This window comes from Naegleria gruberi, assembly GCF_000004985.1.
Source record: "Naegleria gruberi genomic scaffold NAEGRscaffold_1, whole genome shotgun sequence".
Lineage (NCBI taxonomy): Eukaryota > Heterolobosea > Eutetramitea > Acrasida > Naegleriidae > Naegleria > Naegleria gruberi.
Window position 1 is genome coordinate 537,523 of NW_003163326.1, and position 15,056 is coordinate 552,578.

Below are 15,056 nucleotides of genomic sequence, written 5' to 3' on the forward strand. Positions count from 1 at the left end.
AGTTCAAAGAGCTCCTTTATGGATGTTTGTGATGACATTTTTTTTTAAATATTAAATAATCCCACAAAATTCTTCCAGATGGCTTGTGGGCAGTGTTTGATTTTGCTCCCAATTCAAATGGCTGCATGATGTCGTTTATTATTGGAAATTTAATTTGGAGAATGATCATCAAACAACAAATCCCAACACAATCAACTGCCAATAAGAAATCAACTTCAATTTCTATCTACTCCGTAAATAATATGACAACCTCTTTTATTAAATTACTAGAATATTCTGACAATAAGAAAAATACACTCAACCTTATTATGTCAAATTCAAAACTCATCCAATATCTAAACTCTAGTTCCAAACACAAGTACTTTGCTTCTCCAATACTCTTTACTCCATCACAAACTACTTTAATTACCAAACATGCATCCCTTGTTAAAATCAAAACTCACACCAGTTTTGCTATTCATTAAAGGAAATACAAGATCCACCAAGGAAAATTAAGATATTCAAAATTACTCATTATTTATACTCTACTTAAACTTTAATTATAAAACAGGCCACAAAAGACCATTAGACATTGAAAAAGCAATACTAGACTTCCGGAAAAGTCAAAAAGAAATAAAAAGGCGCCTTTTTAAAAAAGTGGTTTGAAAAATGTTTGAGCAATTTTTGAAATTTGTTTGAGCATAATTCAAGAAATGTTTAAACCTTTCCTGCACATTTATTGAAGCTTTCTTTTTCCTGATGTCAACATTTTCTTTACTGCATTTGCTGAAGTTGAAAGGTTCCCTAATCTTGCTGATTCTATTGTTGATGGAACGGAAGATGTTGAGGAAGTGGAAGAAAATCTTAATGAAACACCATATTCTGAATTAAGCATAAAACAGGAACAAGAAAAAAGTGTGAAACAATTAAAAATCCAGAAGAGGAAGATCTGATTTGAACATCACTCCACCCAGAAAGAGAAAAAACCTGAACCTTATCAAAAAGAAAACAATCATCAAATCATCATGCCAAGAAAAGTTGAGGAGCTCAAAAGACCAGAGCTTTCAAAAGATTTCGTGATTGATGTAAAAAAATCCATCAAAACTACAGTGACCCGAGATGGTGACATTCAAAAACCTTGGATCTCTTAAGGAATTGGTGGATTTTTTGGAAAAGGATATAGTTAAGAAAGAGAGTGAGTTCAGAAGTTTGAGGGCCCTTGGGGTTTTTTCAGCAAATACTTGAACGTTTTGAGAGTTGAGAAGTAATTAATCATTCTTGAGGAATTGTTTGAAAACAGTTTGAAAGTTGCTCAAGATTTTCTTGAACAAACTTTGGATGTGTTTCAAGTAGTTTTTAGGTAAAAAAGGCACCTTTTAGGCACCTTTTAGGCGCCTTTTTGCAAATTAGCGTGAAAGTACCTTAAAAAAGTCGACTTTTAGCAAAACTTTTTCTGGAAGTCTACTAAAGAAAAAAATGAAAAAAAGAAAGTCTATTAAAAAAGAGTTGTACTAAGAAATCAAAAAAAGAAAATCTGAGAATATTGGTTAACTATTAATTGATCTTGAGTTAATGATGATGATTAAATATAAATGTGTACATTATTTGTCAAACCTGTTCCAGAAAACCTTAAGGCTTCATTCTTTTGAATTGTTTATACTTTATCAACTTGACAGAAAGTACAAAAAACATCAAAAAAAAAACATTTCTAAAACCATATAAGCTTTTTATTGTGATGCAATAAATTGTCTGTTGCTTTTTACGTCATTGTATTCTTAAAGTTGACCAATTATCTTCAAGCAGCTCAAGATTTCTCCTCAAACTGACTCAGACAGAGGGGATGGAAAATCCTCGATCCAAATCCCACGCGGATCAGTCGGATCCAAGATTCCAATAAAAACGTGAATCCTGGATCCGGATTATCCGATAGATTCAACACAAGGATTTTTTAAAAATTACTTAATTATTGTTGTTTACACTTGCTTTAACCGAAAAACAATCTAGTTCTTCGTAATAAATTGTGAAATTTCTTGTAATGTCTGATAATTGGTAAGTTTCTTAGTTAACAGCAAAAGTTCTAAGCAATACTCGATACTCTGAAAGCTTATCGCTGCGGCTTAGTGCATACAATTTACCTTGTTTCAATATTATCAGTTCATCATTTAAATTAATATCTTCTGATTCATTAAATTGAGAAAGTATTTGGGAAGATAATTAACTTGTTTCTGAGCAAAGTTGTAATTGTTTTTGTTTGTCAAATCTTCTAGCTCTTACCAACATCACACGAGTACTTATTTGCAAAAGTAAGATGTCATCTTTTTCCATAAACATAGATACAAGTCTTGATTTTAATTCTTTAGCATCTTTACCAATTCCTGAGAGTGGATTTTCTAGTAAATCATAGCTCTTTGTAGCATTAGATATTTTACAATTTGAGGGGAGAGTAAAGTAATCATCACGAATTGGACAATAGAACTTTTTCTTTTGGGTTGATTGGTTGTGGTGATGTTTCTCTTTATTTATTAACGTTTGAAATTGTTCCATTAAAAATTGGAAGTGCAATCCTGGATTATCGGTTCCATCTTTTGAAAGATTTTAGAAAAAGATTCATTGTTTATTAAAAAATAATCCTTCCCATCCTCCTCCAAAACGTGAGATTTGGCTTTAGGATTTTCCATCCCCTCCTTCAACACTAATTCTTCTATTTCTACTAGTACGTTAATTGCAATTACTTATTTTATAATTTTATCAACAACAAAATAAGATGTCGTTTCTGAAATACTAAGTTTATTCTATTACACGCGAGTAGATTAATTCGCAAGAATAATAATAATGATTGAGGATATCATTAATCAACTTTTGTATAATATATAAACTCTAATACTTCAAAGATTTATATCCTTTAAAGCAGGTTCCAAGGTTGATTCACTCGTTGGTATCTCAATCCTTGAGCTTTTAATTCATTTGTCTTATTTTATTATTTTATTATTTTGTGAGTTTAAAAACACTAATACTTCTAATAGTTGCAACTACTAGCCCAAAAAACCATCTAATCAATTCAAAAAACCTTAAAAACCATAAAAACAAAAAATACTGAAATATCTGAAAACTTGATAACTAATTCTCTATAGCTTCAATCAATCTTTACATAAGCAACATCAATCACACCACCAAAATCGCAGTAAGCGTTAAGCTTATGTAGGTTTATTGTAAAAACAATAAAATAAGTGTCAACTAACAAATTTCTCATTTGCAAAAATGGTACATTTCAATAGAAATTTCGGATTTAGTAAGTCAATAATTTTTTAATAATTTATTATTTTATTGGATTTCATTTGATCATATCTAATTTGGTGAGGTCAAATGACATTTTCATTTGGATAGCTTTTGTAGTATTGTTTGGTAGTGGATATCACTATCAAGAAAAGATAGGATCATTTGTTGAGCTGGTTTTTTAATCAAATATGTGAAAATTCTAACAATTTTATATATGATTTGTGTGTTTATTTAATTTTTTAAATTTAAAGCACTGCTAATGCCAAGGCGATTAGTGATTGATTTTGAAAGCAATTAATAGATCATCTGAATTTTCTATTGACAGAAACGTATTTTAGTAGTTCAGTTCTACCTAGTTGTAATAAACACCGGAAATTTATTTATGTTTTTAACATTAAAAGCTGAAAGTAGTAAAATGATGATATTTGAAATATATATATATACACATATATATATATTTTAATTGATGTTTGACAAACATATCCACCACATGTATGAAAATTCGTATTTTTCATTGAAATACTAATAAATTTCTATTTTAATTACTGCCAATTCAAACAGGCAACAAACGACACACATTATCACATTATCAGACATTGTAATAGCAAATGCTAAACCTTTTGTTGTTTATAATATGTGAAATCTGTAGACAGAAAAAAATGAAACACAGTTTTTAAGAAGAAATCATCGAAAAACTCAAGTAAAATGAAGAATAGAAAATCACTTTTAAGGGGTAAAAAATTTAATCTGAATAGATAAATGAATTTGCGAGGAATTATGATGAAAAGGATGTAGTGAGAATGGGATTTGATAAAGAGATAAGTAAAAAACATGATGAGGAGTATGATGAAGAATAAAAGAGAAATGATTTTTCTAACATAGATAAATATAATTTTTGTTCACATATATTCACCCAATAATTTATCAAAACAATAAAATACCCCAAATCAATTCTCATATCACAACAAAATAAATTGTAAAAATATACAAAAATTATATTCAAACTCGAATTTAGATCTACAGTATTTCAGAAACGACACTTTATGTTGTTGATAAACCTATAAATTTGGATTTTTAGTTTTTTACAATTTTATATGATTTGTGTTTATTTAAAATTTACGGTTAGAGAGGAATTTTGGATATTATAGTACACTCGTTGTTGAGGTGTTCTTTTTGTCATCATCAGTAAGTGTAATCAGTATGGAGATTCTAGTTGGATATTATTGACAGCAATTACAAAAAGTACTTGTTATTATTATAAGACAACAATGGATTAGTGGGATAGTTAAGTGGTGTCTCAATCTTTGAACTTTTAATCTATTTGTCTTAATTTATTATTTTATTATTTTGTGGATTTAAAAACAGAGATTTATCCAAAAAGCCAAGCCAAAAATTCAACCAGATTGTCCTTTTTAAAAAGCCATATCCAAAAAAAGCGGTTTGGGATAGATATTGGATATTAATATACTCTCCTTCTAATAGTTGCAACTACTAGCCCATTAAACCATCTAATCAATTCAAAAAACCATAAATTAGAAATCCAATAAAAACACAAAATAATAAAATAATGTTATTATTATTTGTTTGAGAATTAAAAATTTCAATTTATACGAGACAACAATTTGTTCTTAAGAGAATAAAATTTGAAAACCATATTCCACACAATATTGTTTTATTGTTGGAAAGTTTGATACTATTTTTCTAAATAATAACAAACTCAGTAATTAGTGGAGATGTTATTAATTAACTAATTGATAAAATTAATCGGTGAAAGATAATAGAACCTAATATTTTGACCATATATTCTGGAATAATCGTTCAAATACAGCAATACACAACCAACGTTTACCTTTTCAATATCTCTCCTTTACGAATTAGACAAAAGCATGCCTGTACTAGTTATAAACAATCATAAATAGTTTTCAAAGAAAACCAAGTTGGTGATGTTTAATTCGAAAGTGTATTGAAGAAAGTGTTTACATGAATTACTTAGAGAATTGAAATAATTAAAAAAGGAAAAACAAACCAAGCCTTATACAAATATTTAAAATTAATTCATCATGCATTTTATATGTATGATGATGTGGATTTAAAAACGAAACAATCTACCAACACTTTACAAATAGTAAAATCAAAACTAAAAAATCATTAGAAATGTTGGAGGAGTGGGATGATATTTTTGAGGATATCAATAATACAAATCTTAGTATTACCATTTTATTTTCATTGTCTATATGTTTTGCCTACACTTTTGTATTATCGAATTATTTAGAGAAAAAGAATTGTAATTTTCAAAATATATATATTAACGATTGTATTTACAATGGTAATACAAAGTAAATGGATTTTGTTTGGCGGAGGAGTCGTGTGGGATTTGGATAACAGATTTTCCATCGCATCATGCTAAGAAAAGTTGAGGCCTAAAAGACCAGAGCTTTCAAAAGATTTCTTGATTGATGTAAAAAATCCATCAAAACTAGGATGGTGACATTTAAAAACCTTGGATCTCTAAGGAATTGGTGGAAAAGCATATAGTTAAGAAAGAGAGTGAGTTTAGAGGTTTGAAGGCACTTAGGGTTTTTTCAGAAGTAATTAATTATACTTGTAAAAAAGGCGCCTTTTAGTAAAACTTTTTACGGAAGTCTAAAATAACCATTCAAACTTTAAACAACAAACACCAAAATTCAAAAACACCTCTTTAATACTTTTGACAATAATATTATTAAATGTATTACAAAGGTTTTTGAATTCACAAGCCCATTAAATTTCAAAATCAAGTTGTAAATGATGGTGAATGGTATTTCTGATATTTCGCACACTTGGTCATTTTTATCGTTGAGTTATTATTTATCTTTCCACCTTTCTATTTCGGCATTCCCTTCCAATTAGACTCTAGTTTTGTCCAATCATCACGTCCAATAATAAATAATAAAATAATATTTTTATTTTAAAAAAAAAATCTCCAACAATATCCATTCATCACCAACCACAAAAGATGGATGAATTAATTCCTGTTATTAATCGTTTACAAGATGTTTTTTCAAATATTGGTTTGAATGATCTTGCACAAATTGATCTTCCTCAAATAGCTGTTGTTGGTAGTCAAAGTTCCGGTAAATCATCAGTTTTGGAAACCATTGTAGGACGAGACTTTCTCCCTCGTGGCTCAGGCATTGTTACAAGAAGACCTCTTGTTTTGCAATTAATTAATGTAAAAAACGAAGAAGAATGGGGAGAATTTTTGCACGTGCCAAACAAAAAGTTTAACGATTTTGCAGAAATCAAGAATGAAATTGTTAGAGAAACAGATAGATTAACTGGTTCAAACAAGAATATTTCGGAAAAACCAATTAATTTGAAAATTTTCAGCCCAAAGTGAGTGTTTTAATCATTTTCTTAAACTAATTATTCCGAATAGTGTTTTGGATTTGACATTAGTAGATCTTCCAGGTATCACAAAAGTTGCCATTGGTGACCAACCTAAAGATATCGAAATTCAAATAAGAAATATGATTATGAACTATATTAACAAACCTAATTGTTTGATTCTTGCTGTTACCGCTGCAAACACTGATCTTGCAAACTCTGACGCTCTCAAATTAGCAAAGGAAGTAGATAAAACAGGAAGTCGTACTTTGGGTGTGTTGACCAAAGTTGATATCATGGATCAAGGGACCGACTGTACAGACATTATAAGAGGAGAAGTACTTCCTCTTAGATTAGGATATATTGGTGTTGTTAATAGATCACAAAATGATATTAATATGAACAAATCAATTCGTGATGCATTGAAAGACGAAGAACGCTACTTCCAAAATCATCCAGCATATAAACCAATTGCTGATCGTATGGGCACAGCTCACTTGGCAAGAACCTTGAAAAGAATTTTATTGAACCACATTAAGGAAGTATTGCCAGAGTTGAAGAATAAGGTATCCATTCTTATTCAACAAGCTCAGATGCGTTTGGCAGAATATGGTGTCCCACTTGATGAAAGTTCTATGAGTAGTGGAGGAATGGTTTTACAAAAACTTACAGAGTTTTCAACTGAATATGTAGAGACTATTGATGGTAGAAATGCTGAGGTTTCAACATCTGAATTATTTGGAGGAGCAAGAATCAACTATATTTTTACAAACAAGTTTTATCCTGTCCTCTCCGAAATTGATGCATGTGAAAATTTGACTGATTTTGATATTAGAACAGCTATCAGAAATGCTAAAGGCCCAAGAACATCTCTCTTTATTCCGGAAGCTGCATTCGAAATGCTTGTGAAAAGACAGGTAAAACTCTTGGAAACACCAAGTCTAAATTGTGTAGATGACGTTTTAGAAGAGTTGTTTGGAATTGAGGAACATTGTGAAAGAGTGTTGGCAAGGTAGGTTTTAATTACATACCTTTACTTACCAAAGGTAAAGATTCCCAAATCTTAAAAGTAGGACCCATGAATTTGTTGTTGATTTGCTAAGAAAGTATTCTGATCCATTGAAAGAATTTATTAGTAACATTATTAGAATTGAATTGGCATATATCAACACTAATCATCCAGACTTTTTCAGTAACAATAAGGTTGTAGGCGTTTTAGGTGAACAAAAACGTAAGTTGTCTATTGCATTTTTTTCACATGACATGCAAAACTAGAGCCTCCTCTACCACAACAAGGATATCAACAACAAGGTTACCCACCTCAACAACCAATGCATCCAAACATCAATCAACAACAAGGCTATCCACCTCAACAACCACAACAACAAGGAAGAAGACCACCAACAATTAATCAACAAGTTGCCCAACAACCACCACAACAAGTGAGTATCTAACAAAGAAACACCGACACTTTACACACATACATTAATTTTTCATCTCACCATTGCTTGACCATAATAATTTGATTGAATGACTTATTTGGCGGACTGTTGTTATACCAATACCTCAAAACACTATGTTTCCACAATTATTTAATTACAATTCATACTAACAATTATTTTTTAATAATCTCAGATTGAAGAACAACAACCTGAAGACGGGGAATGGGAGCAAGTTGAAACCTATCCACCACCAAAAAATCCAAACCAAATTACTATCAAAAATAGTTTGAAGGGAACAGGATCAAGCACTTCCTCTTCCCATAAAGAGTCGCAAAAAGAGTCCCATGGTGTAACAGGACGTATTTTCAACTTTTTTGGTATGCACAAGGATTCCAAGGATAAACCTTCTGGTAAGTTTCTTTAGAGATTATATTTCTTAACCTTTAATAGGAAACAATGACAATTCATTTTTTGATAATATGACTGGTAGTGTTTCTCTCAATTCCAACAAAGAAGTTGAAGTCAATGTTTCTCTCCCAAAGAAGAATTCTAAATCAAGACAACCTCCTCAGCCACAACAGCCTCCACAAGTTGTTAATCAACCCCCTCAAATTTTAAACAGTCCGCCAAATGAAGTGCAACAATATAATGAGTATTATGGTCAAAACAATTATGAGGTTTGCATTTTACTAACACATTATCATTTTTACTAACCTTTCTTTTTTATTTACACATAATCGATGAATGTCATTTTAAAAAAGGATTACAATATCCCACAACAAAATCCAAATGCTGCCTTCTTGAGTAATTTTGAGGAACGTGAAACTAAGGAGACTGAAACAATCAAAACACTTTTGCAACATTATTTTGAAATTGTTAGAACTTCAGTATCAGATAGCGTACCTAAAGCAATTATTCATTTCCTTGTTTCCAAATCCAAGATTAATATGCAAAGTGAGTTGGTAAGGAACTTGTATAGAGTAGAGCTTTATGAGGAGCTTTTGAAAGAAAATGAGGTAATGGCTCAAAAGAGAAAGAGAACAGAAAAGATGTTAACCACCTTACTCAAAGCACAAGATGCTCTCAATGATGTAAAAAATAAGAAAATTTAAATATTATTTGAATATTGATTATAAATATGTTGATGTAAAATATTTTTTAAATTGATTGAACGTTGTTGATTAAATTATATTTTTAAATTTGAATAAAAAATGTTTTCACCATTCGGAAAGGGAAAGCCTCAACCTCCACCAAAAAGAAAGGCCCACAATGAAATGAAGAGAAAACTCGTGTACTTTATTTTAGGCTGTGCTGTTGTTGGTGTTGCTCCTTATGTTAGTGAACCTGTGTCGAAATTTTTAGGATCATTCTTTGGTGCTGGTAAGTAATAATTAAATTATCATCACGTCATTAAAATTTAAAACATTAGAAAATTCCAACGCCGAGACTGTGATTTCATATGATCCTGACTTGTTATAAATGCCCAATATAACATACATCATCATTAGATCCGATCCTAATCTTCAACTGCCTACCTCCTTCCATCATCTTCAATAAAAAATTCAAGTTTTAATTAAGAACCTATACTAATCCTTTACTAAATTCTAAATAGAGCTGAACACAATCGTCTCTCCTTGTGTAGTCCATACATGAGTGTACAATTTGGTAAAAATCTCTCAAAAGAGAAACAAGAGGAATTCCATTCTTATCCTCTTGGTCCGTGCATTGAGAAATAACTCTTCTAAGGATAGAAAAAAGCTCTTTGAGATGAGAATGGTCAATTGTTTGTGTACAATTGAAAAGAAGGATTATTAATTGCTTTACGAGCTTTTTTTGATTAGATATTTCACTCCTCAAGATTAATTGCTCAATTTGTCTGAGTGTAAAGTCTATCAAGATGTTGTCGTGTAGGTAGTTTAGAATTAAATGAAAGGTACTACAAAATAATTGTTGGAGTTGATTCGACGACTTTTGCTTATCCTCTTGTATGACAAGTTTTAAATAATAAGGTAGAATAAGGTTGCTAATCTTGTATCCATCCATAAAGAAGGTAATGAATAGTTGGTGAGCTTGTTGAACTATTTGCTTATTATTGTGAATGAGACAATTAAACATGAAGGGAACAAGCTGATTTTTAAACAAATTTTCATTAGAAAATTGCTTACTCTGAAGTATTAGACTAAAGAATCCCAAATAAAAATAAACTGTTGATAGATACACCATATTATTTTGATAACTCTTTAAAAAGAGTGAATCTCCCAAAGTCTTGATTGTTGTATCAGAGAATATAAATTGTTCAATAGTTTGCGGATGATATTGTATTATTTTCTTTAAAAATATGGTGTACATTGAAACTGAATCCAGATCTTTCATAAATTCAGTGCTTGCAAGTATTTTTAATATTAAAATAATATCCTCGTGAGTAATATTCTTATTCTTCTCCATTAATGAGAGATTTTGCCGTATATTGTTGAATAATTTTGTGTTGTCTGTGTATATCTTTAAAATAAATATCAACAGTGAACTAGATATATTTTTTAAATGAAATTTCAATTCTTCCATTGATACTAGATCTTCAATAATTCTATCCTTCTTTGGTTTGCTAAAAGATTTTGAAAATGATTGACTTAGCATACTGACCATATCATACATTGTTTGAATATATTTGGAATGAGAGATGGAGATAATCATTACAAGGTTATTAATTAATAGATAAATATAAGAGTAGAGACTTGACTTTTGATATTCTGAAAATAATGCCTTCAAATCTGTAATTGATAAATCATGTTTTAAAGCAGACACTAGAGTGGGAATCATATAAAGCCTCTCCTTTAGTGAATGGTTTAGTAGTCTGTCAATGAAAATATCGAAATGTTTGAATAAACTTAAATGAGAAGCAACTTGAACTGCAATAAGTGAATAAACTGTTGACAATGTATTTTCGACATTGTTAATTATTTGAGATTGTACAATTTTCCAAATTTCTTCCAATAGATTTTTAGAAAGGGAGGAATTAATTAATTTGTTATGCTGAAAATAGGCCACTAGGGCAACTAGTTTAGTAAAACCATCCTGTGAAAAGTTGACAAGGAAAGTTCCAATCGTTTCTGTATTGTTTAATTGTTCGGATAGTTGAGAAATAAATATATATATTGTAGAGCAAAATTTAAGAATAAAATCAATTAATCTTATGGAGACGTGGTTGTGAACATTGGTTGAAATAATCTTTGCAACATCCTTATTAGCTATTATGTGTTGTTCCATTTTAAGAATTGATGTTAATAATTTTTGCTTCTTTTCATCAGTTAATTTTCCATATATAAAAAGTGTACCAGTTGATTTGATAAGATCTTCAAAAAGGTCCCTATTTCCAGAAACAATCTTCTCTCCTGTAATTTGATTATCATATCTAAAAGATATAATATCTTTAATTTTATAAATTAAATAAGTACAAAATACACTAAATATAGTATCTATATCATTTTGATTTTGCAAAAATTTACAGCAGTGAGAAAGAATATGTAAACAAATTCCAACTAATTTTGTAATACTGTGATAATTAGTTAAAAATTTAATTGATGTCTTGTAGAGATAATTAGAGTAAAATGAAATGTCATATTCTGTTAAATATTTGTGAAATTCATGAGTTTCATATTTTAAAAATAAAATTAGAATTTTCATATGATAAAGTAACTTGCTCATAGTGAGTGGGTTAGAGTTGTATGCTGTATTAAACTTTTCTACATATTTAACTTGATCCACACAATATTTAAAAAAACTTGCAAGAATATTGAGTATAACTTGTTTCTTTTCTGTATTATTCGATTCCAATTTACTATTATCAAGCAATCTTTGAATATTTCCAAATATATATAATAAATATTTCATTTCTCCATTTTTTTGGGAGTCAGTAAGTTGATGGTTAGTTTGTGCATCTGTCCAATTAATGGGACAATTTTCCATTAAATAATTCATACAAACAATACATTGTTGAGAAAGTTCTTCCAACAAGGACGATTGAATAGTAATTCCTATTGATCCTGATGAATCGGAAGATATTGATTTTTTCATCACATCACCAACCAATCCTACAATGTAATTCTGAGAATTTGTTCTACCACCATTACTGGACGAAGAATGATTGGAAGATTGAGACATATTTTTTAAAATTGTGTACAACAATTTACAAAATACATACCACAAAATAAATTTTAAACAACAGTTAATTTAATCAATTGTTTTAAAACAATGTATTTTAAAATCTCTCGGAGTTTGCATCCGGAAAACCTCTATTAGAAATCATACCCGAAAAATTATTAATATTTTAATTTTTAATTTCGAAAAAAATGAAAACCTTCCCATCCTCCACCATTTTACTCGTATTGGTGGCCCTTTTAGCTACCGTTTTGATGGTCAACGCCATTGGAGAAAATAGAAACTACATTCAAAACTTAAAGAACAAGAGAGAAATTAAATTCAATAATCCAGCAAGCACTATTGGCGGTCTTGTTCAACATTTAGGCTCCGTTTTGAAGGGATATCCATCAAAATTGGAATCAATTTCTTCATTGGATCTCTTTGAAAGACCATTAGTTGGTATTGTCCTTTCTCCATCAAAATCTAACGAAGTCAATGATGTTATTATCAAGAAGATTCAAAACTTGTTTGAAAATGATGTTGTTACTACCGTCTCATCTTTGAAGGAAATTAATTTTGCTACTATCCAATCTGGTATTGTTGTTGTTACCCATGTTGAAGTAAGTTTAAATTGTTGTGGATATTTCTTACGCATTCAATAGAATGTTGACAATGAAATGAAGTTGGCTCCAGAAAGATCCGAAGTTGTTGTTTTGAATTTGGAAAAGAATCTCCAAGTAATGACACCTGCCCAAAGATTACTCTTGTCTGTTTATGATATTAACAATACTACCACCAATAGTACAAACGTCACTGTGATTACTGACTTTGAACGTGCTGATTATCAAATGCAATTGTGGGTTTGGGTCTTTACTATTGTTTGTGTCATTTTGGCTATTTTTGCAGTCAACAAGATTGACTATTCTGCCGACCAAATGTTGTATGCACTTGAAATGACAAAGAGTCACCACGACTAAGACAAAAACCTCCACACAATCTATTCCTCAATAATAAATAAACTCCTCGATTAAATTATTTTTTAACCCACAATTTTTTATTGTTAAAGAAAATTAAAGTTTTTTAATAATCCTAACACCTATCCTCTAGCAATGAAATGATGTATACAAATGTAGCGTAGGGACAACTGAAATACATTGAAGATAAGCTACTGGAATCTCAAATTACTGATCTTGTGAATTGTTTTTTAAGCAAAATTGAAATTTATTTACGAGAGCTCGTCTTGTTGGTTCAAAATTTGGAGTAGCCAATTTGGGGTAACCAGTTGTTCGTTTGTACATTTTCTTGGAGGGAAGATAACGTATAAATAATCATTTTCACCACTAATCGAATAGGTATGATTAAAATCTTTCCAACTCACCACTGAATCTTCCATACCAGTTACCAACATCAGGTTGTAACATTTATCATTTACAGTCATATTTTTCCAAATTTTCTCAAAAATATTGTCAATGAATAAAGGAGGAAGAATACCTTCCAATTTGATAATAAAGGTTTGATCGACTCTTGAAAAAGACACTTCCTCTGTAAGAGAATTTGAGAAGAGCAATGAATTTTTTTGGCTAATTATTTCCTCTGCTGAGTCATTAATTGGTTGTTGATCCTTATTATAAGATCCAATAAAATCATTTGCCATTCCACCACTCAATAAACCAACACAGTTAAGGAGAGCTTTGGCTGTTTGTTGTTTTACCAATTCTTTTTCTTCTTCAACAGTTTGAACCTTTGTAAAAAAGTCAGTGTTGATGTAATCCTCCTCTTCATCAACATCTTCTTCTTCATCAGAATTCTCATTCATGGCATTATATGATTGAGAAGGTTCTGTGGTACTTGAACTAGAGGAGCTACTGGTTGACTTGTTACTGAGAACTTCTGTAAGGGATATGCCTACTTGTGGAAGCAATAGATTTTCCTCTTTTAAAACTCTAACATTAAAAAATTCTTTTCCAGAAATCTTTTTGATTTTTGACTCGTTAGAGTTCATGTACTCTTCGAAATTATCAAGACTAATCCAACAATTATTTTGAATACTATAAATACCAAAGTAGCAATGAATAGGATTAAGCTCTTCCCTATTTAAGGCCCATTTCAATCTTTCGTATTGTTTAGAATTGTTTTTGAATGGCAGATCATAAGAAACTGTAGAGTAGGTATCACTTTCGAATTGAGCAGAGTTGGCGCTTGTTTTTTTAGAGTTTGTCTTATTTTTCTCAGTTCTCTGTAATCCCATTTCTAATAAAGTATCCTTGTCAAATCTAAATCGTAAATGATGAATTCTTTCACTATTTTCAGATTTGTTAAATGTTGGATAAATTGCCATTTGGTTGGAGCTCATGGAATCGGAATTTGCTCCTAAGGTATGACAATAAATCAAGTAATCATCACTCTTGTTGAGAATTTCATCTTGAACAAAGGTTATAATATCAATTGGTTGAATATTTGAACAAATATAGATGGCAGAATTTTCTTTAAATTTTGTACAAGTATCCAATAATTGTTGGATGATTTGATTGTTTTTTTCGTCTTTAATTTCTGACTCGAGTGCGTCGGAATAATTGACAATACTTTCTGTACTATGATTTAACACTATTTCCATTCTGTAATTGAAAGGATGATTTTTAATAATATCATGATGGTTGGCTTTTTCGTGTTCTAGATATGTATCACTCCACAAAATAATGCGGGATGGTAGTGGTTCAACACCTGCTGCAAAATTTAACATTTTTTAAAATCGAGAAAAATAAATAAAAAATTTCAAAAGCCAAATAATTTAGATAGAAAAAGAAGTCAAGAAAAATTTGAAGGTGGTTTTCTAAATTTGCATAGTTAATTTTAGAG

The 15,056-nt window shown here is 30.1% G+C and overlaps 3 protein-coding genes across 3 annotated transcripts; 2 read left to right on the forward strand and 1 right to left on the reverse strand.

Moving 5' to 3' along the window:
- The first annotated feature begins 6,218 nt into the window (after nt 1–6,218).
- Nucleotides 6,219–9,229, forward strand: NAEGRDRAFT_77733 (dynamin). The gene is made up of 7 exons (XM_002683078.1): nt 6,219–6,630; nt 6,674–7,633; nt 7,674–7,852; nt 7,897–8,063; nt 8,257–8,473; nt 8,514–8,740; nt 8,825–9,229. The coding sequence occupies exons 1-7, from the start codon at nt 6,251–6,253 to the stop codon at nt 9,173–9,175; spliced, it is 2,481 nt and encodes an 826-aa protein (XP_002683124.1). The 5' UTR covers nt 6,219–6,250; the 3' UTR covers nt 9,176–9,229.
- Nucleotides 9,230–12,409: 3,180 nt separating this feature from the next.
- NAEGRDRAFT_77734 (uncharacterized protein) lies at nt 12,410–13,241 on the forward strand (the record flags this gene model as incomplete). The annotated part of the gene is made up of 2 exons (XM_002683079.1): nt 12,410–12,820; nt 12,863–13,241. The coding sequence occupies 2 exons, from the start codon at nt 12,410–12,412 to the stop codon at nt 13,175–13,177; spliced, it is 726 nt and encodes a 241-aa protein (XP_002683125.1). The 3' UTR covers nt 13,178–13,241.
- A 184-nt stretch (nt 13,242–13,425) lies between these two features.
- Nucleotides 13,426–14,940, reverse strand: NAEGRDRAFT_61296 (uncharacterized protein; the record flags this gene model as incomplete). The annotated part of the gene is made up of 1 exon (XM_002683409.1): nt 13,426–14,940. One exon carries the CDS (start codon nt 14,938–14,940, stop codon nt 13,426–13,428), a length of 1,515 nt encoding a protein of 504 aa, XP_002683455.1.
- Nucleotides 14,941–15,056: the final 116 nt, after the last annotated feature.